Genomic DNA, 21,375 nt, shown 5'->3' on the forward strand with positions numbered 1-21,375 from the left:
TCCCCTCGGCCTGCCCCCTGCCGGCGGCGCTGCCCCGAGCGCCGCGGCTGACTCCGGCGCTATGTGGCGGGCGGCGGCGCGGGGGTCCCGGCTGTGGGGGCTGCTGGCGCTGCTGTGCGGGGCGGCGGCGGCGGCGGCGGCTCCGGCTCCCCCCTTGGCCGCCCCGCTGCTGTGTAACGTGAGCCTGGACAGCCCCGCCGAGGAGCGGTGGCTGCCGGTGCTGCGGCACTTCGACCCCGCCTTCCTGCGCGCTGCCGTCGCATGGATCATCGAGTGAGTGCGGGCCGGGGCAGCCGCGGAGCGGGGCGTGAGGTGCCTGGGGCGGATGGAGCAGCCAGGGACCGCTTTTCCCCTCTCCCCAGCGGCGCGGAGGCCTTGTCACGCCGCCAGGCGCGCTGCGGCGGCGCTTGAGGGAAGAGGGTGAAGGGATGCAGCACGGCTGCTGGATTGCGCTGAACTCGGGAATTCCGGGGGGTTTGAGTGTTAACTTGGTACATTCACATTATTCGTACACTTGGGAACCTGTCAGAGGGACAAATCTTTTGCTCGGGTTGTGCAGGCTTCTTGGAGGACGTGCAGAAGCCGATGGGATTTGGTGAGGGAAGGGATGCAGGGATGTGTGATACAGCATGGGAGAGGCTGGGGATGAGTGGTGAGCACCGGCTGGGGCAGGCTGCCAGAGAAGTGGCAGAATTCCCCGGTGTCGGACCGCTGAGTGTAAGTTGCAAACCTTTTTGTTTCTGTCTCAGCTCATGCCTTGAGTGTGTTTTGCAGTGAAAGGGTACCAAAATGGGTCCACGAAGTTATTCGGCCTGTAGCAGTGGAATTGGAGTTCCTTATGCCACAGCCCTTCGCAGGGGAAATACTGGGAATGTGCAAAGCCCTGGGAATAAGTCTTGGAGATGGAGTCCTGCTTAACTTTGCTTATGAATCTACTGCGTAAGTGTCTGGTACTTACGGGATCTGGTAGGAGTGGATGCTGAGAGTCGTTTTAGCTCAATATGGGAGAATGCACAAAAAGGCAGGTGTAGACATGTGGCAGATTATTTGCGCTGTTGATTCTTATACTCTTTCCTATGTCCAGCTGGAGGGTTTCATTCTCATTAGGCAGTCTGTATCCTGAATTGAAAGAGAAATGCAAACTTTTTATCTGTTAATAAAGGTAATATATAGCTGTATAAATAATAAAAGTATGAGGATAATTTTTGCTAATAAGTACCATCAATTCAAAGTATTTGTGTTCATTTATCTTTGATCATGTAATATAGTCTTTTGTCGTTTAAATTGTCCAATTTCGCTAAAAAGGAAACTAGAAAAATTAGTTGCAATGTAGTTATTTTAACCTTTCATCTGAGATCAGGTTGCTTCCCAACCTCTTTCTGGATGAATGTTCCCAATGACTGTATAATGTGATCTTTTGATTTGCACAATGGAAAATGGATGTAGTATCTTTATGACAGCAAACAAAACATCAGTGGAAAGAATAGTCGGTTTCGTTGTCTTTTTTTCCCTCCCTACAAGCATGTGCAGGAGAGTAATAAACACTTGGTGTTGCCTGTGAAGAGCCTGAAAATATTTCTCCATATAGAATCAATATAGGTTGTTATAAAAACCAGGCACATACAGCTGCTTGTATTTATTTTGATTATGATTTTTCTTTCCTTCTGGTATTTGGCTAAAGCAATCTTTCTTTTAATAGGCATTAATATCACGTGAGGCAGTCATTTAAATGTTAGCTCTCTTAGTACTTCACAAAGGATAGGTATTATTCTTAGCCCTGGTAAAGCTCATGAGATTTTAAGTTTCTCAGCTTTAACGTTACTAAAGAAAAAGCATCGACTAGGAACAAACTACTTGTTTCCAGAATTTTTTACCTTTACAGTTTTGAAAGACAGTGCTATGTATCACTGGAAGGACATAATAACTTTTGAATTCTCTGCTCATTCGGAATTTCGGCTCACTTCGTGTTCTAGAGATGAGGTTAGATTATTATCGAGATGGCTGATACTTTAACAACAACTGAAAGAACTTTCTTTGAACTTTTTATCTAGTTGTGATTAAAAAGATAAGTGAAGTCCAAACTGAGATGAAATAATGTGCAATTGTGAGAATGAAATCCAGAATGTTGTAGACTGATGCTTTGTGGATGTTTTTAGATGTTGGCTTTTCATCTCAATTTGGAAGTGAAATAATGAAAATGAGAATAATGAAATAATGAAGTAAAATGAAATAATGAATGTTTTCCAACTAGAATTGCTGCTTCCTGCCTGGTCTGTAATACGTGACCTGATAAGTAATGTACAGTTTTGTGTGTTAGACTGTGTGGAAAAGGACTTTCCCTTATGAATATTGTGCATAAGCTATATGGAGTGTTGTGTAGTTATGCAGAGCTTCAGTCAAACCACTCTGACCCCTCCTTATTTTTTTTCAATTTTAAATTAAAACCTGTCAGAAACCTTATCTAAAAGTACAGGATGAGACTATTCTCTCAGGTTGGGAAACATAGGTGTTAATGCAAGCTCCTGGTTGCATGCTTACGTTAGTAAAATACTTTGCTTACGTTAGTAAAATACTTCACAGAAGATAAACTCAGTTACTCCTGAAATGTTAGCTAGTTTAACTATAATATTGCAAGTGTTGTCATAGCCTTTTCTGAAATCATTCTTTCTCCTTTCTGTTCGGGAAGGTTCTGTACTAGTATCGTTGCCCAGGATGACAAAGGAAATATTTACCACGGTCGGAACCTGGATTATGATTTTGTTGATATATTAAGCAAGATAACAATTGATGTGCAGTTTATAAAAGGCGGGCAGGTATGATCTGTGGTTGACATGGCTGGGTGATATTCCATGAAGGAACACGGTATGGTTATGTGGCTGCATAGGCAACTGGGATTTAATGTAGGAATGTGGTTCCCATCCCAAGTTTAATGGATTATTAGAGCTCTGCAGTCACTCTCTCCAGGACTGTGGGATGAATGCTGGGTTTCTTTGCTTTCTGGACATTCAGTTTGTGGTGATAAATTGGAACAGATAGAAGAACATGATCTAGTATCTCAAGATCATTATTCAGAAGGAGATCTTAAAAGAAGGAAATGTCGAGATAGTAAAAAAGAAATACTAGAGAATAGAGATCAGTTTGGGCAGGGACCGATTCTAAGGCTTTTTTTTTTTTTTCTAAAGCCTTGTTAATTTTTGTGACCAAAGTGTGTTTCTTAGGAAAAAGTAGAGTTTGCTGCTTGAGTATGTTTCCTGTATTTGAAATAGTATTCTGTTCCCGCATGCTGACATCCTGCATGTTTCCTGGTTTCAGGTAGCGTATCAAGGCACCACATTTCTTGGTTACGTCGGCTTATGGACTGGAGAAAGTCCACACAAGTTCACAATCTCCGGTGATGAACGAGGTGAACAAATCTGTCTTCCAGATTTGATGTAACATACACTATTTTACTGATCGTTCCCTCCTTTGCCCTTCTCTCATATTCTCCTGGAGGGAAAAATATGATTAAGGAGCTGAAATAGAATGTCTTATCTTGCCCTCAGGGAATGAAAGCACACATGCTGCCAAGTTTCGGCTGTTGCATAGGAGAGAGGGATTTGTTTGCCATCACAGCATTATCTGAGCTTTAAAAGTGTCAAAGGAGACAGAGGACCTTGGGGAAAGTTGTAAAAGACAAATTAATGTGGTCTGTTCAAGAGAAGCAACTGGAGATGGCAGACTAGAGACTGGGAGAAAAAGATCCAGTTGTGTAGAGTAAATAAATGCTTTCCTAGTTCTGTATCCTTTGCTCTTTATTCCACATTTCTGTGTTCCCATAAGGCAGTTTGAAAGAGGATGGGAAGAAAAGGGTAACACTGAGATCTAGGGTAGAGGCAGCAGGGCTTGAGACAATGCGAGGAGGTGCTGGGAAGGCAGCTGAGGACAGATCCAGTAGTGGAGGAGAGTTGAGAGATGTCAGTACTGGGAATAAGACCTGTCAGTAGAAGGGCTTGTAACGGTCAGGAAGGCAGAGGAAGGGTCATTGCCTTTTGCATCAGCACTTCAGTTTCACAGATATTAATAGTTATGTCCAACTCAGACCTTGGGTTTGCCTTTTCCATCCTGTCCCACCTCTATTTTTATTTTCTTTTTTCCTTTCATTTGAAGCAGCAGCCACTTTTTGCTATTACTTCTTAGCTGTTTGTTAGAACTGGAAACAATGTAGTCTGAGTTAGAACCAACATCTAAAATAAGTGTTTATTTTTCACTTGTGATTGTGGTAAGCATTTTTTCTTTTCAATATTCTCTTTTAATTAGACAATCTGGTTTCTGAACTAAAAATTTAGGGAAATGAGTATGTGAACTACAGCTGCCAAGGGGGATGACTTTAAATTAGGGTGAAGGTCTATCAAGTGACAAGCATATTGTTTCTGCTGGTTTTTTGTGGTTTTGGCATATGAATAATTATAAACTTCACGTGCTGTTTTTCTTAGTTCTTATTTTGTCAAGAACACAAACACTATTACTACCTCTTTTTTAGCTGTTTCAGGATTTCTTTGTAATTCTTCCTGCTGTAATATTTCAGTAAGATGACTAATGAGGTGATTCATGCTAATATTTGAGCTGACAGATGGAGACTATTATATGAATAGATCTACAAGATTTTTGGAAATAGCTGTTACAAAGTGCTAGTGCCAGTTCCAGTCACTTTTGACTCTTTATTGCTTATCATCCAGCTATGAACAAAACCAGTTTAAAAACTGAGCAGCTGGCAAGTTATCAAAACGGGAAGGAACATGATATTTTTTGACTGAAATTGCTAGTACTGGTAAGTTCTGAGTGGTATTGTGTGTCCTCTGTACAGTGCTGAACGCTGTCTTCTTTGTTGTCCACTGTACCTCAGACTCCTTATCATTTTACAGCACCCTTTTAAGGTAGCCGGTCACAGGAATAGCGTACCTTTTGGTAGACAAGCTAAGATAATGATGTTGTTACAGGTTGTTACAGGTCCTTCTGGAAAGCAGGGGTGGTAATCCAGCTGCTGTGGTTGAACTTCAGTTGGGATTATGTTGTCTGTCTATATTTGAGCTGTAGTTTCACCTGGATGTAGTGCTTTTTGTTAGCCCTTCTGAAGTGTTGACACTTTATGCTGATAGGTAGCTGCCCTATTTCACCGATTTACCTTTCTGTGGTAGTTCAGTATCCAAATCTAATGATACAGAAAGCTGAGCATTTGAAACACAGATTTTGTAAACCAGGGGCTTTCCAGGGTATGTTAGCCTGGTTATGCAGCACATCTTATGTATAAATATCAGTAAAGGAATACAGTAGAAAAGGAGTACTGTTAGCATTCAGTGTTATAAATAGTGTTGATAAGCTTGAGACGGTACAGAGGCTCTGACTGCCTTCGGATGGTGTGTGCTTTGTCAGTCGGTATAAGCTGCCTAAATTTGATGGTTTTATGATAGTGGTGTAGTTAGAGGATTAAAGAATTTATTGCACTGCTCTTTTATAAGGCAGTAAGGGAGAGATTGCAGAGCTAGAGATGGGAGAAGAAGGCAGGAGGATAGATTTCACAGAGCATATGTAAGATGCATGTAGTAATTTCTTTTCCTTCTGTTTTTCTAGTGGGTGGTAGATGGTGGGAAAATGCAATAGCTGCTTTTCTGAATCGGAATTACCCTGTCAGCTGGCTTGTCCGAGATGTAAGTGCCCCAAGTTATTGTCTTATATTTCACAGCGATGTCATTTGTACTTACAAACTCCTTGTAAATCTGATATTACAACTTTTAATTTCACGGAAAATTCATTAAATTGATAAGTAGATGCATTTTGTAAGAGAAGATATATATTGCCCCCAAATTGTCAGTGATGAGTATGTGGGGGACAATTCCAGTCCTTCAGGGGGGCAGTCTGTAATCAGTACCAAAAGTCTTTGAGAAGCTGTGCAAAGACTTAATTCCTAGAGTCTATTTCAGCTAGCTGTGATTTTGTAATTTAACAAACTGAGGCAGCTGCACTCTGAGATGGTTAGTATCTGACGCAGGGGTTATTTTACACTGTGGTTGATATGTTACCATACTAAAAATGTAGAGCTTGCTGGTGAGCAGAAGGAGTTACACTGGTATTGTGTATGGCCTGTTTTATCAACACTGCATTAGGGTCCTACTAAGATAAAATGGGTCTGCTGCTTCTCAGATTCTTGACTGGTGGTAAACATGAATGATATGGTTTGTAGCTAAATAATGTCTACTGGAGAGTTCATGGTTCATATTTTTGGGGTTTGAGATGTGACTTTAGGCTGTGACTCAAAACTACTCAGTGCAGCATTGCTATCAGAGATAATTGTTTTCCAGGGCTTTCCCCATCTGTCTGAACAATTTTGTTTGATGCATGATCTACATACTTGGTTTTAGTTCCTGCACAGCATTCACTTTTAAAGATGTACTTCCACAGGTTGTGGCCCTGTGCCTGAAAACAGTAGTTTCATTGGCTATGGTGACTGTCCATTCGTACTAAGTTGGTCACCTGGCTGTGGCAGGGCTTGCTGTGAGCAATGCCTCTGCCTTATTCACCATTGTTAGCTAAATCCTCTTAAACCACCAGCAAAACAGAGATAGGGAGTGGGATTTTCCCCTCTTTCACTCTCGTTCGTCTGTCCCATTGATCACATTGAAAGACTCTGCTGAGGATGGAATTTGCAGAGTGTGGACATGCCTCTGTCATTTGAATGGCATGTCGTTTGAATTTCATTTTGAATAATTCCGTTTGAATTTCATGGGTTTTTTGCTTTTCACCATATACATATGTGTACATATATGTGTCTGTATATTTACTGTTTGAATATTTGCAAAGCTGGGATTAATGAATTCTTTCACAAGTTACATGCATTTCGTGTTCATATGCTAGTCAGTCTGGAAAACTATTTTCAGAGAAATATTCTCAAGTAGCACTTTACAGTCAATTTCAAAAAAGCTGGACCATTTTTCCTTTTTAAGACGTCCCAGTGCTCATTTTTGTGCTTGACTATGCTCTGTGATCTCTGGTTCACTGTGATCTCCTTTTTATAATAGACCCTGAGCAGAGCAGAGGACTTTCAGTCAGCTGTTCTCAGACTAGCTGGCATTCCCATCATTGCTGAAGTTTACTATATTGTAGGAGGTGTTTCACCCAAAGAAGGCATGGTCATAACGAGGAACAGAAGGGGGCCAGCAGATCTCTGGCCTCTCGATCCTTTAGGTGGAGCGTAAGTGATAAAAACCATTTTGTTCTGTGTTTTTTTTCATATTCCCTCCTGAGTGATTGGTAAGGTTAGTGACACAACTTTCTCAAGAGGTTCAGGGCATTGCTTATTAATGCTTACAGCTGGACAGGAAGGCTTGAAAGCCTCTGCAAGGCACCCCAACTCCTTCTCTTTGAGAAGGAGTCGCACCACCTTGTCAGGTTGGGGCAGTCTGGAGGGTCAAGGGTGGAAAAAGCATCTGTATGTGTTAATTTTTTTAGCCACATTCTAAAGGAGGCAAGACTCAAGGGCCTTTCCTGTCTGTCTGCCAGGTATCACAGCAGTAAATTCAGCAATTCCCAGTTAGCTTTGAAGTAATGTGGTAGAAGGGTTGAAGGCTCAAAAATAACTTTCTATAAATTTTGTTGAAATCAGCAGCATAATACACAAAAGAGATCCTAAATAGTTGCCCTGTGGTGAAAAGGGCACTTAATGCATACAGTCAGCCAGTAAGTATGGGCTTACCCACGGCCAGGTGGCCTGTTGGCCTTGCCTACTCCCAATGGGATGCTGCTGGCTGCATCATACCCATAGTCTCTTCTCCAGTCATCTCTTTAAAGGTCTGATACTGCTCCTATAGCAGTCAGCAATGCTTTTGTCACTGAGCCCACCAGGAGTTCAGAGGTTGCTCCTTTTTCATTTGTGTTCAGTGTTTTATGGTAAAGGCCGCTTGGAATATTAACATAGGTGCCCTTGGACTGGCATGAGATGCAGGAAGGAGGCTTTTTAGGGAGTTCTTTTCCTTTTGGCAAGACAGACACTGAGTCTTGGCCTTGATTAATTACCTACTGATTTGCCTTTTGTTTGCTTTTATATTTGTGTGTTGTGTTATAGGTGGTTTCGTGTGGAGACAAACTATGACCATTGGACTACCCCTCCTCCTTTTGACGATCGAAGGTAAATTTAGTTTGGAGCTCTGTGGTGAGATAACACTGTTATTTTGAAAAAGCTTAGAGATTTGGGTGTTTTCCTTTCTGAAGATGTGTTAGCTCCTTGAGCAGGCAGCTTACTCTGTTTCTGTAAAGCCACTCAAAAGGGAACAGATAAAGTAAGGAGTGATATTCACAGATGCCAGAGGAAAGTCTGTGTGGCATTGACTGCCATAAAAGATGAGAAATTGAAGGATAAGGCATATACCAAAAATTGCTTTATAAAGCAAAGTTTAGTAAAAGTTAAAGGATTTAACACAGTGAAGAAGTATTTGGTGATGCTATGAAGGTGCTCGCAGATATCACACAGTCTTCAGGCTGTGTAGTATGCAAAAAGCTGTTGGCGCATTCCTTGTTGGTCTGTACTTAGTGGTGTAGTAATAGAGTAGCTACAGTGCTGTGAGTCTGGATTCTGTCGCACAGAATTCTGGATTATTTTAGGCCAAGGGAAGCTTTTCAGTGTAAAAGCATTTAGTGAGGAATTTTTCACATTGGTGCTCTGTAGCCTTTGAAACAGTAAAATGTGTTTAATAATACTGCATTGTTTTCCTCCAGAACTCCAGCTATCAAGGCTCTCAATGCTACTGGACAGCACAACATCAATTTTGATACCCTCTTTAAGGTATTTCTTTTGAATTCTGGATCGTGACTTTGACTTAAAGATTCTTTCTTGAAGCAGCAGTGCAGTTGCATTTTTGTCAGGGTTTTAAAGGCTGTGCAGGGAAGGCATGGTGACAAAGGTGTGCTGTACAGCCATCTCTGGAGAGTTGAAGACTGATAAGTTTGTTTGTTAAAATGTTTCTGAGCTCCCTTGCATTTTGTAATAGCCTGCCAGTCTAAGTGAAAAGAAGTGAATTCCATCAGCAGCATCTTTGTGCAGTTCCTTATTTCAAGCACAGCTATAAATATTACTGCAGGCAGATAAAGTGTTAGGCACTTTTAACCAGTTAGTTTGGAAAACTTAAATGTTGTGTATTTCAGAGGGTTTTTTAAAAATATTTTTGTAAAATGGTCTGATGGTAAAACCCCCCAACAACCAGCAAGAGAAATCCCTGATTTTGCATTATTCCTCTTTATAACTTCACCCTATTGCTGTCTCTAAATAGCCTTTTAATTCCCTCTTCATTTACCAAAATGACAACTCTTCAAACTTTCTGTACAGGTGTTGTCAGTGAAGCCAGTCTTAAACAAGTAAGTATTGGACCCAGAGATGTTAATCAGTGCCTCCTGCCATACGTCTGGCCACTTACGAGTCAGTCACAAGCTTGCTTAGGATATTGCTATTTGTCTGTCTGATTATCTTGTGGTTTCCCAGCTTAGATTTTTGCTTGTGGACGTGGTGCTCTGTTTTCACTTCCACAGCACTCTTCCTTTTTGGTCTGCCACCCCAGCCAAAGAAACCACACTTTGTTAGGCTCAGTTTGGTGAAGGGAAGTTCCTTTGCAGCAGTGAAACAAATGACTGCTTAGAGGAGGAGCAGAACTGTGCTGAGTCATTTGTGCCTTTCACGTTTGGAATCTTTGGGTTTGTGTTAACACTGAAAATAGCTTTCTCTGGAGTTTCTGATGTAGTTTTGCTTGATGTAGAAAAACGAAAAAAAATAGTAAATGGGGACATAGCTTTTAGGTACCATATACTGGAATTTGAAGAGAGATTTATTTCAGTGTACCATTATTGTTCTGCACTGTTCCACAGATTGCACCTTTGTGGGTTTTCCTATTTTGTTTTGCTTTTATATGGAGCTCAGTACGTTCTCTAGATCAGTCACTGGCATGAGAGCTTGGTAATGGCTTCTTCTAGGTTAATACCAGGACTCCCTCTCCTCTGTCTTTTAAATGTCAGGAAATTTGGAAAGGAGAAGATTATATCTGTGTCACTGCTAAGATTAGAAGTACCATTTTTTTTAATACAGTGATAAAATGGATGTAGAAATACAGTTCTAAAGTGGGGAGAAAAAATACTAAACATTTGTGCCAGCAACCTTCATTTTTTATCAATCTCCTTCCCACTTTTTCTAACCCTTCTGTACCTAAGCAGAACGTTTGTTTCCACTAAGAGTTGTTCTGCTGCTTTGCTAGTTTTAGAAATGAATCTGCTTGCCTTCAGAATGTCACTCACTCACTCTTTTCCTCTTTCCCTGCCAGTAACACAGTGTATACCACAGTAATGAGCGCTGCACTTCCAAATAGGTACCAGACATGGATCAGAACTGACACGTGAAGAGGTGTAAGTAGTGTGCTGGTACTCGCAGGTACTTGTACTTAGATGAAAATGTCAGCTGAGGAGTCATTGAGGGACAAAGCACTGCAGTGGCACTCAGGTGACTTAGTCTGAATTCCTGCTTCTCCTCTTGGTTTGCTTATCGACCTTGGGTAAATACCTTCCCTTGTTGTTGTAACGATCAGCAAGTATTGACTTTCCTTGCAAAACTCTTGGAGATTATCATAGGAAAAGTGCTTTATCAGAGAAGAAGGGTTAGCTGTCATTGCGATTTAAAGGGAGAGGTTCCCTCTGTGCACATTCTTGCTGTTATTTTTGCCACTCTCCCCACTCCTACTTGCATGCCTGCAGGTGGCTGACTGTGACAGGAGGCCCTGCCAGAGCCAACCTAATCCCAGCAGGAGGGGCTGGTGCACTTGGCACCAGGAAACATCGAGCTTAATTTGTGACAGCCACTCGCAGGCGACATCCTTTGGGGAGTTTTTCCTGTGCACTTGCAGAAAGTCAAAGCACTTAAACGCACAGGGTGCCTCATGTAGTAGCTTTAATGTGTTCAGAGAAAGACATTAGGTTATGTTATTTCTGTTCCAAGAAACTCTGGTTGTGTGGTCTCGGCAGGAGCATGAGAAGCTCCTGTTCCAGTTTAAATAGTTTTTAAAGTTACGACTAGTACTGTATTTGTGGCAGTTACATTGGACGTGATTTTAGCAAGAGCAATTCTGTTCTCTTAGAGATTCTGACAAGTTTGTTACTTAATTCTATACAAACCTGTGCTCTCTTATTAATCTTTGTTTGTTTTGGTTTTTTTAGTTCAACAGACAAAACGAGTGAAAAGCTGAAGCTTTCCAAGACCGGCATATGCTTTTAAAATCACTCTCACAAGCAGTACAGTTGTTCTGGCTTATTAATTATGTGAACCTTTGAGGAAATAATGGCTTGTCAGCTCTTTGAAGTGTTGCAGATGGTACTGTTGATGAACTGTAATGGATGTTTGATTAATTTTATTGTAATTACTTCGATGTGCTAGCAGATGTTGATGGCTAAAAATTGCTTTTACTGTTTTTGGAAAGGGTTGTGAAACTTAAATGTATTTATGTGCTGACTAATAAATAAAAAATCATGTATTTTGCGTGGCCTGCAGGTTTGAATATAGTGAAATAAACATATGCAGCTGATCACTTTTTTTGTTTGTTGGGTTGTGCTGTGACTGCATATTGGATTTGGACACTTCTTGGGAGCACCTCGGAAGTACTGAAGGATTTAAAGAGTCAATACTAGTGGATACCTTTACATAAAGCTCAGAGGTCCCATTCTTCACTGGACAAAGTTCCTGCTAATGCCAGTGAGGATTTTCCCTGAAAGAAGGACATGTGATCAGAGAGTTAGGTTGGAGCACTGTTTCCAGGTACGTGCAGTGGTGCCTTGCAGTAGTTGTCTACCGGTTATGCAAACAGTTCCTGTGACAGCTTTCTGGAGATATGGGCCCTTTATCTCCTTGGGCTGAGTCTGGCTGAGTGTCATAACCTACTTACTTACCTGCATCCTCTACTTCTGCCAAGATAAATGTGCTGCCAGCTTTACCAGTTTGTACAACCATGTTAGGAGTTGTGTGCCAGAACGATACATTTGAAAAAGAGGGAATTTCAGGATGGAGATGTAAATAACAGTGATCATGATGTCTCTGAGATTCCGGGATGACATTGCTGTAATTTACAGAGCAGGGACTGACTCTGATCCCAGCAGTTTATGTAACAGCCACCCACAAGTGAAGAAAAAAGGATCCTCACAGGTGTAACGTCGTCTTGACCTCAGCAGTGTTAGGCTGATTATCTTCTCAGAGGTATATAAACTTAATCAGGTGTATTTGTTTCGATGTGTACAAATGCCTCTGGAGTGTGTGAATATTTGGTAGCCATGAATATTCAGGATGGAATTGGCTGCTCCTGTTGGGTTTTTGTTTCATTAGCTGCTCAGAACATGCTCAGGACCAGCCACAGCACAGATTAGGGAATGTGGGTTTTTCTGAGATTTTAAAAAAATAAACTAGATTTGAACAAGTCTAAGTTTATTTTATTTTGGGTTTTTTTCCTTTTTATTTTCTTAAAGGCTTGCTTTTAATCCTGCTATAAACATCCAGACATTTTGGCTGCTAACAGAATAAAGCCTTTATGCCCACTGGGATACTGGTTTTTTTGCTAACCAAACTTTCTGGTCTTAGTTTAATGACAAACTGAAAATATCAACACTAAGAAAGTCATAAATGACACATCTTAGAAACAAGGTGATTTAACTTGTGAAACATGTTGAGCTGCTTTTGCTTAAGAATTGAAATGTGATAAAAATGCAGAGAGGATTGTTAATATCTTAAAATAAAACCATCTGAACAATACTGGGACTGTTAAAAGGTAACACTGGTTTTGGAGGGATTGGCTGTTTTGTGGGATCTTTTCTTAAAAAAAAAAAAAAAAAAATAAGGATCATATGTAGTTATTTGAGTTTGCTGGCTCATCCTCCTTCTGTGTGAGATTTCATCGGCCTTTTAGAGACTGAGAGGTAAAACAGCTTTTTTGCTTTCTCAAGCCTGGTCAGATTCATGACTTAGAATTGTTAAGTAATTAAACAGAACTAAGTTAAATACATTTATCCTTGCTTTTTCCATCCTTCTGTTTCTGCAGGAGAGAGCTACAAAGCCCCCTTTTTCATCCCAACATAGGTAATGGGTGAAACCTTTAATCCTTTTTCCTCCAGAAGATTGCATTCAGCAAACCGCAAATTGAAAGCGTGTAAGAGCTGACTCTCAAGAGAGGCCAATGTACTGTATTTTTCATTCATAATCCTCTTCGGTAATCCTAATCCATATCCAGCCTTTCTTAAGCATCACATGGGAGAGGATTCTTAAAGCTGCTGAGAAGAACCATGTGGTAAATAAATCGAAGGGCCTGTGTGTGCTGCAGAGCAGCACACGTTCTGCACTGCAGGCGCCAGCAGGCATGGCACTCTGTGCTGCGTGCCCAAGGGAGCAGCTTCCTTGATTATTAATGTTCTGAGGAGGAGTTTCTGAATCTCTAATCAAGCGAATCACTTCAGAGCTTATTGATCACTCGGGGCTGAATAGAACCAAGAACTTAAAAAGTGAAGAGCTTCTATTGTGTCTAACTTAATAAACCCATAAGCTAGAAATTGATGGCAAGGTAAGTTGCATTTTTATTTCTCTGTAACAATGTTTTGTGTTCAGAAGTGGATACTCAGCACCCATAGTTTGAAGTGAAATAGCCTTTTTATACGTCAAGCTGCATAAAACTGAAGTTCTCCTTTTTGGCACGGCAGTAAGCGTGCAGGTGCAGAGTTCAGTGTGTGTGTAAATAAAACAAAACAAGCTTCACCATCTCGTTTCCAGCTGCGACATATGCCGAGTCTGAGGTACATGTGGGATATACACAGGCGCTTCCTCTAGGAGAGCAAGGCAGGACCATCACTTTCTCTAGTGCTAGTTGGCATTTTTGTTTTTGGACGAAGTATTTGGGGTTTTTTTCTTGATTCATTTGTAGCTGTGAAACCACATGCTGCAGGTTTTCTGTTAGCAGACCTTAGGATTTCTGTTTCCCTCTGACATCTCTCAGTTTTTCCTAGTAAACTTGTTGTACTCTTTCATTGCCTTTCTAGTCTGCTCATCTCTTCCCTTAGTTGTTTGAATGTCTATGAAATTGTCAAGTTAGTGGAGATTCAGTTGTACACATGATACATGAAGTGTGTCATCTTACCGAGGAGCCCTATTGTTTTGGAGTGAGGTGGTGTTCCTTGCAGGAAGCCTTCAATTCATGTGGCTGAAGCACCAAATTCTGTACAGATCTGTGATGTGGACAAGCTCAGGGGTGTGACAGTCTGTGGGATTTGATTCAAAATGCTGTCATGTTAAGTAATTAAATGGAGTAATTATAAATGGAGATAAATTAAGTAATTCAAATCCTTTGGTTTTGAAGGACTTAAAGTAGTATTTACAGTAAGCCTGGAAATTTACCCAGGCTTTTGTTGTTCTTGTTTTGGGGTGGTTGACACAAATGGATTTGTGCTAGTTTTCCTTTATTGCGTTTTATATGGTATTATTAAAGGAGTCAGTAGGTTATGTTTTAAAAGTTGCAAACTGAGTATATTGCCTGTTGGGTTTGGAGGTGTATGTGAAGTCTGGCTGTTATGTGTTTCTCCCGCCTTTAGAACGTGAACTCTGGTGAATGGGCAACGTGAATCGTTTCTATATGCCTGCATATGTCTTCTGCTGAGGCACTGAACTCTGTTGTTCTGTTTGTTGTCTCTGATCATGTGTGGCTCTTAAGTCCATGGTTTTTTTTGGTGGTGCTCTACGAGGTGGTGTGTACCTCACGTGAATGTACTGCAGCTTCTCAGGGAGAAGCACCAGGGAAAATGTAAATATCTCTGCAGGAGGCAGTGGTGGCCAAGAGCAAGATGAGGGAGGGGAGCAGTCGGCATCATTTTGTCATCACAGTTGTTTAATACAGCCTGTATTTGAGGTGATGCTACTGTTCAACTTCATCAAGTCTTCATCTCTCTGGGGAGTGGTGCCTCTGGAGTTACGCTGTCCTGACCCTTCAAAATCCTTGGAGCTATGGTCTCTGGATAGCACCAGGCTTAATGTTTTTACAGGTGTTTATTTCCTTCTCTCCGTTTAACTTTCTCCTCCTCTGGTCCTGGGTTAGAATAAAAATCTATACAATTCTTATGGCAGGCAGCCTGGGAGTACTTTAGCGATAGTACATGACTGTTGGTTTTTTTCCAGAGGAAACATGTCTGACTGTGAGTGATATTCTGGTTGTCCTCAAAGTAAGAGATTTCAGAATTGGACCTAATCTTGGAATAAGATCTGTTTGCTCTGACCAGAGCTTTCCACAGCAGTGATGTTACAGAAGCCTGGCTGTCTGTCCTTTTATACAGGCAATTGATGGGACCTGAGCAGTTGATGGTATAATATGCTCCCACACTCAAGCAGATCCATGAGGTGAAGGAAAGCAGTGTTCAAAAAAGCTGATTATTTTCTTAAGATAGCTAATTGTTATTTTAGACTTACCTCCCCTCTAGCTATGGTACTGCAAATAGACTTACATACCATCTCTGTGTTCATCCATCATAATGAGAATTATCTTTCACGGGTGGCTATATGCATGAATATGTCTGCATATACTGATTGTTAATGAATCAATTTAATGACTTCTATATAGGAGATAAGAAAGTAGCTGGAAAAACCTGGTAGTGGAAGATGTACTTGGGCACAAGACAGGCCACCTGCTTGTTGATGTCAAGCATTAATATAAGCGTTTAATTATAGATTCTCAGCACTGTGGAACGTGTTGCAGCTGTCTTGATTCTGACTGAATGGTCTTTCCTGCATCTCTCTGGTGGTTTTGGAGATACTGGACCAGACTGCAACGTTATAGGAGCATTGGTTAGAGAACATGGGATCTGGTAGTTCTGGAAATGCCAACTACAAGTACTCCCTGCAGAAGTCTGAAAAGGGTGAGTGTCTCTTTGAGAAGTGATCTGTTCCTGTCTGCTCCTGCACCTGCTGTTGGTGGTTGCAGCGGATCTGTTTCTTTTCTGAGTTACCTGGTTTTCTTCATAGTATGGAGTTTGAGGTTATGTCTTTCAGTATCCTGTAACACGGAGTCTCAGCTGTCAGGCAGACCACCAACAGACTTGAGAAAATAACAGCTATTTAGACCAGGATTAGATGAGAATCAACCGAAACCTGACCAGAAATGAAGCAGCAAAAAGCAATTCAGTTAGAACTAACATTGAAGGATTGTCAGTTGCTGGCTCTCAAAGCTGTAATGATTTATTTTTATGAAACCCTCTGTATGACAGCATCAACTTTGTGGGTGTGTGCTTAGGTCTGCTGTGGAACAAAGGGAGATTATAAGTGAAACTTTACATATAAGGAAGTGTAAAGAAGTAAACAATTACTTCCTTTGTTGTTTGAATCATTTGGCATTGGCAGAACAACAGAATGGCGAAAACTGTTTGCAGGAGCTTTGGAAAGAAAAGTAGTGACTGCACATAGAAGTTAAGGAAGTGGGGATACCATTGTGACTCAGTCTTTTTGATTGTAGTTTTATTTTGTTGAAAATCTCCCTTCAACTTCTATTTAAGTGAGTTAAACCTGTCTACTGCCCGTAGCACCAGAGAACCACAGACCACCCAACAAGTTCAGGGCTGTTTTCTGATAATGGCTTGTCTATAGCAAACAAAGTATATCATTAAACTAGTTACTTACTTGAAACTCTACATGAGACCTGCTATCCCATCAACAGCTTCCCATGGCAGTAAAACCTCTCTGAATTTCTTGCATCTGGTTCTCCAAACCCTTCAGATCTGGTGGTCTGCAGACATGGAGCTGCTTAGAAGTTTCCATCCAAGTACAGAGTGCCAGGTGATGTCCTATCCCCCTGCGTAAGGCCCAGAGGCTGTTCCCAATAGAAAGCATAGCCAGCAGAGCTCTGATAAACTGGCCCTTGAGTGGCCTGAGCGAGAAAGGGGATGGGGAAGCCAAGAGAGGGTTCCTCAAGCCTAGATCCTGTAAGCTGATGTGTGAACTGTACTGCTAGCATGAACAGCAGATTTTAGTTTGAGTGCTGCCACTTTGGCATGCTTTCAGTAGCTTATGTGATGATGTATGATTTAGTTTACTGCTTGGATCCCCATAAAATGTGGATAAATCTCTTTCTCTTCCTCCTTTATTCTTTTTTTCTAAACTAGTACAAACACTGCCAGATGAAACTCACCCAGGTAAGCTAGTGAATTACAATACCTGGCTTTTTCAGTTGCGGAGTCAGTCTCTGTAAAGTAGCATAAAAATCCAATGCATTGCCCATCTGGAGCTTAAAATGCTGTGGGTGGTGGTAGATATGCTCACTGTGTGTTTGATAATGTCTTTCATAGATTTGATTTTTAGTATTTCAAAGGATCTAGCTTTTATTGGTGTATGTGGAGTCATAGCTATGAATTTCTGCTCGGTATTCACTTGAAATACATCTGACTCCTACCACAGTAGTTAGGGGAATGCAAGATATTTAGAAGTTGTTTATTTTAGAGACTGATTGTTACTGTGATTTTGGTTATGTGCCAGCCAAATTACTGTACAGGGAGTGAGGTAGCTAGCGTCGGGTCTGCTATAGAAGAGCCTTGAAGAGGTAGCATCATGAGCACCAAACTGCAGGAAAAGAAGTCAGCCTTTCTTTTCTCACAGTGCAGCAAATCAGTATGCATTTTTTTCCCCACAAAATATAAGGCTCAGGCAAAGACTGCCTAAGTTATTCTTGAATTAAGGCTAGCCAAGTCTTACCTTCTTGCCCATGACTTCGCCATGGCTCAGTTCCCTAGCTGCACAACAGCAATAGCTCTTCATGTTTTGTGCTCTGCAGCTCCTACTCCTGTAACAGTAACATAGTTTAGAAGGATTATTTTCCATACATAAGCCATCAGGATATCTTATTTAGGTAAAGGTCAATGTTTCTTGCTGAAGTACAGGGAGGATAGTTTATGTTACATAATTAATGCAAGCTAATTGAATTAATGTGATCTCTTTGTCTTTTGCCAGCACGTAGCAGTCTTTGGGGTACAGGTGGGGTGTTGCTTTCTTTTTAATCAAGTTTCTCCACCCCACACCCTGCATTGCTCTCCCTGCTTTGGTGAACGTGGCGGTGCTCTCTCACAAACCAGATACCAAAGGCACAAAAGCTTCTGCAGCAGGGCTGACTCTGTCATCTCCGTTTGATTCTGGGGCTAGCTTGTAGATAGAGCAGTCATCCCTCCCCCCGCTCAGCTAAAGATGCCACAGAGAAGCAGTGTTAGAAAATGTTTTAGATGTAGGGCTCTAGGGTAGGACTCCGGGAAGGTACGCAGAGGTTATCAAAAGAGAGATGCCAAGTTACGAAGCTGTTTGGCAGGGTGCTGTAAAGTAACCAGATGGTCCATATGGGGTCAAGAGCAGCTAAGGAGCGTGGAGTTGTTTCTAGAGGTGCTAGATTGTGGCAGAACTTGAAAAAGCAAATGGGAACCTGCACCAATGTACTTCAAATATGCACACACCCCATGTGAAATAATACTTTAATGGAAAACACTGGAATGGGGAAAATGCAGAGGAATAGTTGCGGTTTAAAGATCAGGGCAAATAGTCATCATTTTCTGCATTTTGTTCCTTCCGTGTCAGTAAGTGGCCAAAGATCTGTCTCCCTCTTTTCACTGTGGGTGTTAATTTTGTCCTTTTTTTTATTCTAAGATAATGGTATGTTAACATTTATGCTAGAATAGATCCCTTCTGAAGTTTGTCCAGAACAGCAAAACCTGAGGTATCGATTTGGTTTAGAAGGAAGATGGATAATCCTCATATTTTGAAGGCTCTGGAAGGGGACTCGATGTCTTGTTTTCCCTCAACTCCTTGTGTGCCTCGGTCAAATTTCTAGTTTCCTGAAGCCACAGTACCTAGACTGTAAGATGGACATGAAAATGATCAAGGTAGATAGAAAGGGAAGAAATCGTCAATACTGAAGAGCACATTTGGATCTTTAGGCCCTAATAAGCTGTTGTTAATGCTGGTGCTGAGGAGCCAGCAGTGATGGTTGGAAGTGCTTCATCAGAGGTCTCTGGTCAGGCAGAGTCAGATCAACGTCTCCCAATATTCTGGAAAGATGTGGGTGTTCTGTTACCCTTAGTATTTAGATATCAGAACACCTTTCCTGAAAAAGAGAGGTCCCTCTGCCATTTTCAGGGTCAGGAAAGGAACTGTAGCAAGGTGCCTCAGCTGCAGCCAGCGCAGCGCAGCAGGTTGGTTCTGGTTTTGCCCCCAGCTTTCAAGGCAGCTGTCTTGATCCAGCAGTGGTACCGGCGCTATGTGGCTCGCCTGGAAATGCGCCGACGTTGCACCTGGAGAATCTTTCAATCCATAGAGTACGCTTGTGAGCAGGATCAGATCAAGGTAAGGTGCCACGGAAAAGGCCACATCATAGGAAAATACACAGGAGGGTGGTTTCTGTACCACAGGCTCACTCATTTCTGGCTACTGGCTGGTAAATCTCTAAGTACTTCAGTGGGCCAAGGACTGGGTTTCCTTCCCTTTCTTACGCTGTTGACTTCCTGCCTGCTTATGTCTGATGAGACCCTAAGTAATGAGCCTTGAAAGAAAGCTGTAAGGACCATTTAGTATTGTTTTTCCTGAGTTAGACACAATAGACAATGCTATTTCATTTGTTATACTTTAACTTTGATTGATATTCTCTTGCATGGTTGCCTTGCTGTCAGGCAGGGAGAGGGAGGGCTCATAGGTGTACTTCTGTCTCTGTGGGTGAAGGTAAAGCTACTTTGGTGATTTGATCACAAGATATTCAAACTAGAATTAGTATAGTATGCTTTGTTGTACACACCCAACAATGTGAGAAGGGCTTAGATAATACTTCTAGAAAGAAGATCCTGTTAAGTTGCTACTCTGCAGGACTTCATTCCAGGGTGAATGATGATGGGCTTGCTCTCTTTTTGTAGCTTCACAACTTCTTCAGTTACCTCATGGATCACTTCACGCCAAGCAGCAGTAAAGAGAGTAAGTTTCTATATGCCACTTGTAGATGAGCACCAGCAGCTCAGAAGGTCGCACCCCGTATTGATTCATTGTCCAGTGTTGCCCCTTCAGGATGGCAAAAGGAGCCAAAAGAGCCTGAAGAGTGATGGCATCAGGAATTTGGATAGGGAGTGAGTTGTCTGGAGACTGTCAGAGCTGTGCAAGGGATGTGAGACAGTTCCTGCTCCTTAGGAGCTGGAAGGGAGCATAGAGGCTCAGTATGTTTTCTACGAGTAGTATTAGAAATCTCTAGGGTATCTATTTGATTTATATTTAGTCTCTCACTTATACTTGAGGTGTGGGGGGGGAAGTGCTGTGGGAACCAATACTGTATCTTCCTGAATCTGTAGAGAGCATTATCTTAGTGCTGGGAACTTGCTAAAGAGCTTAGCTCTAAAATCTCATGGTAGTAAGTCAAAACTAATCATTTACTTTGCTGACCATAACCTGCTGAAGCATTTGCTCCTTCCTTTCAAACTGCCACCCTTTTTCTTACAACTACCCCACATATTTTACAGCAAAACTGTTGAGGAACATTTTTTTTCAGTGTCTGTATAAAAGGGGACAATAGTGTCCTGTTCCTAGAGTTGGGCTCTGAGATGTTACAGCACTAAAAAAGGGTGTATGTGTATTTATACAAATTTTGTGCAATACTGAGAATGTAGGTGCAAGCTTACAAAAAACAGTGGGATGTAGAAGATGGTTCATTATTATACAGTTTGCTTTTGCATGTCATAGAAAAAAAGATTTCAGTTAGCCATGGCAACCAATGTCCATCTGGCTCTACCAAAGTTTTGCTAGCGTAGCTGCCAGCACTGCCTCACACATAGCACATGGAAACTTGTCCCTGCAGCCTTTTCCCCTACTGCAAATTCTGTAGTGGTGTCAAACTGGAAGCTGTCTCCCACCCCTACCATTGCTCATGAGCTCTAACCTAATCAAATAGCTTTTCTTTAGCAAATTACTAGAATGGTGTATTGAGCAAACCTAACTTTTTCTTGTCTCTATTTTTAAAACAACTGACCCATCTGCCACCCAGGGGATTTTATCAGTCGCATGTTCATAAGCGGGGAAAGCTTCAAGGAGGCAGAGCTGGAAAAATACTGTGACTATGAATCCATGGAGGTGCCAGACTCCTACACTGGACCCCGTCTCTCTTTCCCACTCCTTCCTGACCATGCAACTGCCTTGCTGGAAGCTTTCAAACAGAAACAAGTAAGGATCCCGAAAGGAACCATGCTTTCCCATCCTCTGTGCAGGAGCGTAGGAGAGATAGTTTGGTTTTAGCCTTCCTAACAAGCTAAGCTGACTGGAGTATAACGAGCTGGCAGGCTGTGAAGCAAATG

The 21,375-nt window shown here is 41.7% G+C and overlaps 2 protein-coding genes and 1 long non-coding RNA gene across 6 annotated transcripts in view; 2 read left to right on the forward strand and 1 right to left on the reverse strand.

The window, feature by feature from the left end:
* NAAA (N-acylethanolamine acid amidase) lies at positions 1 to 11,588 on the forward strand. 4 transcript variants are annotated; one of them, XM_030492502.1, is made up of 11 exons: positions 1 to 273; positions 775 to 939; positions 2,687 to 2,813; positions 3,313 to 3,403; positions 5,608 to 5,684; positions 7,053 to 7,225; positions 8,096 to 8,158; positions 8,746 to 8,812; positions 9,353 to 9,381; positions 10,335 to 10,416; positions 11,221 to 11,588. In XM_030492502.1, exons 1-10 carry the CDS (start codon positions 62 to 64, stop codon positions 10,408 to 10,410), a joined length of 1,080 nt encoding a protein of 359 aa, XP_030348362.1. In that variant the 5' UTR covers positions 1 to 61; the 3' UTR covers positions 10,411 to 10,416; positions 11,221 to 11,588. The 4 variants fall into 4 exon arrangements, 3 of the variants coding, with proteins under 3 accessions (XP_030348362.1, XP_030348364.1, XP_030348365.1); XM_030492504.1 differs by lacking the exon at positions 1 to 273 and adding an exon at positions 328 to 595; XM_030492505.1 differs by lacking the exon at positions 1 to 273 and adding an exon at positions 580 to 595 and having other exon boundaries at positions 750 to 939.
* LOC116915273 overlaps positions 959 to 21,375 on the reverse strand; it is a 23,747-nt gene continuing 3,330 nt past the window's right edge. Inside the window, exons 2-3 of the long non-coding RNA XR_004389934.1 lie at positions 17,762 to 17,849; positions 959 to 1,119 (exon numbers count right to left, since the gene is read on the reverse strand). This is a non-coding gene — a long non-coding RNA (uncharacterized LOC116915273). The remainder of the gene's footprint in view (positions 1,120 to 17,761; positions 17,850 to 21,375) is intronic.
* Positions 19,820 to 21,375, forward strand: part of PPEF2 (protein phosphatase with EF-hand domain 2) — an 8,188-nt gene continuing 6,632 nt past the window's right edge. Inside the window, 2 exon segments of the mRNA XM_032920062.1 lie at positions 19,820 to 20,011; positions 21,069 to 21,244. Coding sequence (XP_032775953.1) covers positions 19,978 to 20,011; positions 21,069 to 21,244 — 210 coding nt within the window. The 5' untranslated portion in view covers positions 19,820 to 19,977.

The sequence above is a fragment of the Strigops habroptila genome, chromosome 7 (genome assembly GCF_004027225.2).
Source record: "Strigops habroptila isolate Jane chromosome 7, bStrHab1.2.pri, whole genome shotgun sequence".
NCBI classification, from domain to species: Eukaryota; Metazoa; Chordata; class Aves; order Psittaciformes; family Psittacidae; genus Strigops; species Strigops habroptila.

Excerpts from the sequence above, each read along its gene's own strand:
- NAAA (XM_030492502.1), top strand. The coding sequence starts at position 62 with ATGTGGCGGGCGGCGGCGCGGGGGTCCCGGCTGTGGGGGCTGCTGGCG. Across the intron at positions 3,404-5,607 it reads AATCTCCGGTGATGAACGAG|TGGGTGGTAGATGGTGGGAA; the intron begins GTGAACAAATCT and ends CTGTTTTTCTAG. Across the intron at positions 9,382-10,334 it reads GTGAAGCCAGTCTTAAACAA|TAACACAGTGTATACCACAG; the intron begins GTAAGTATTGGA and ends TTTCCCTGCCAG.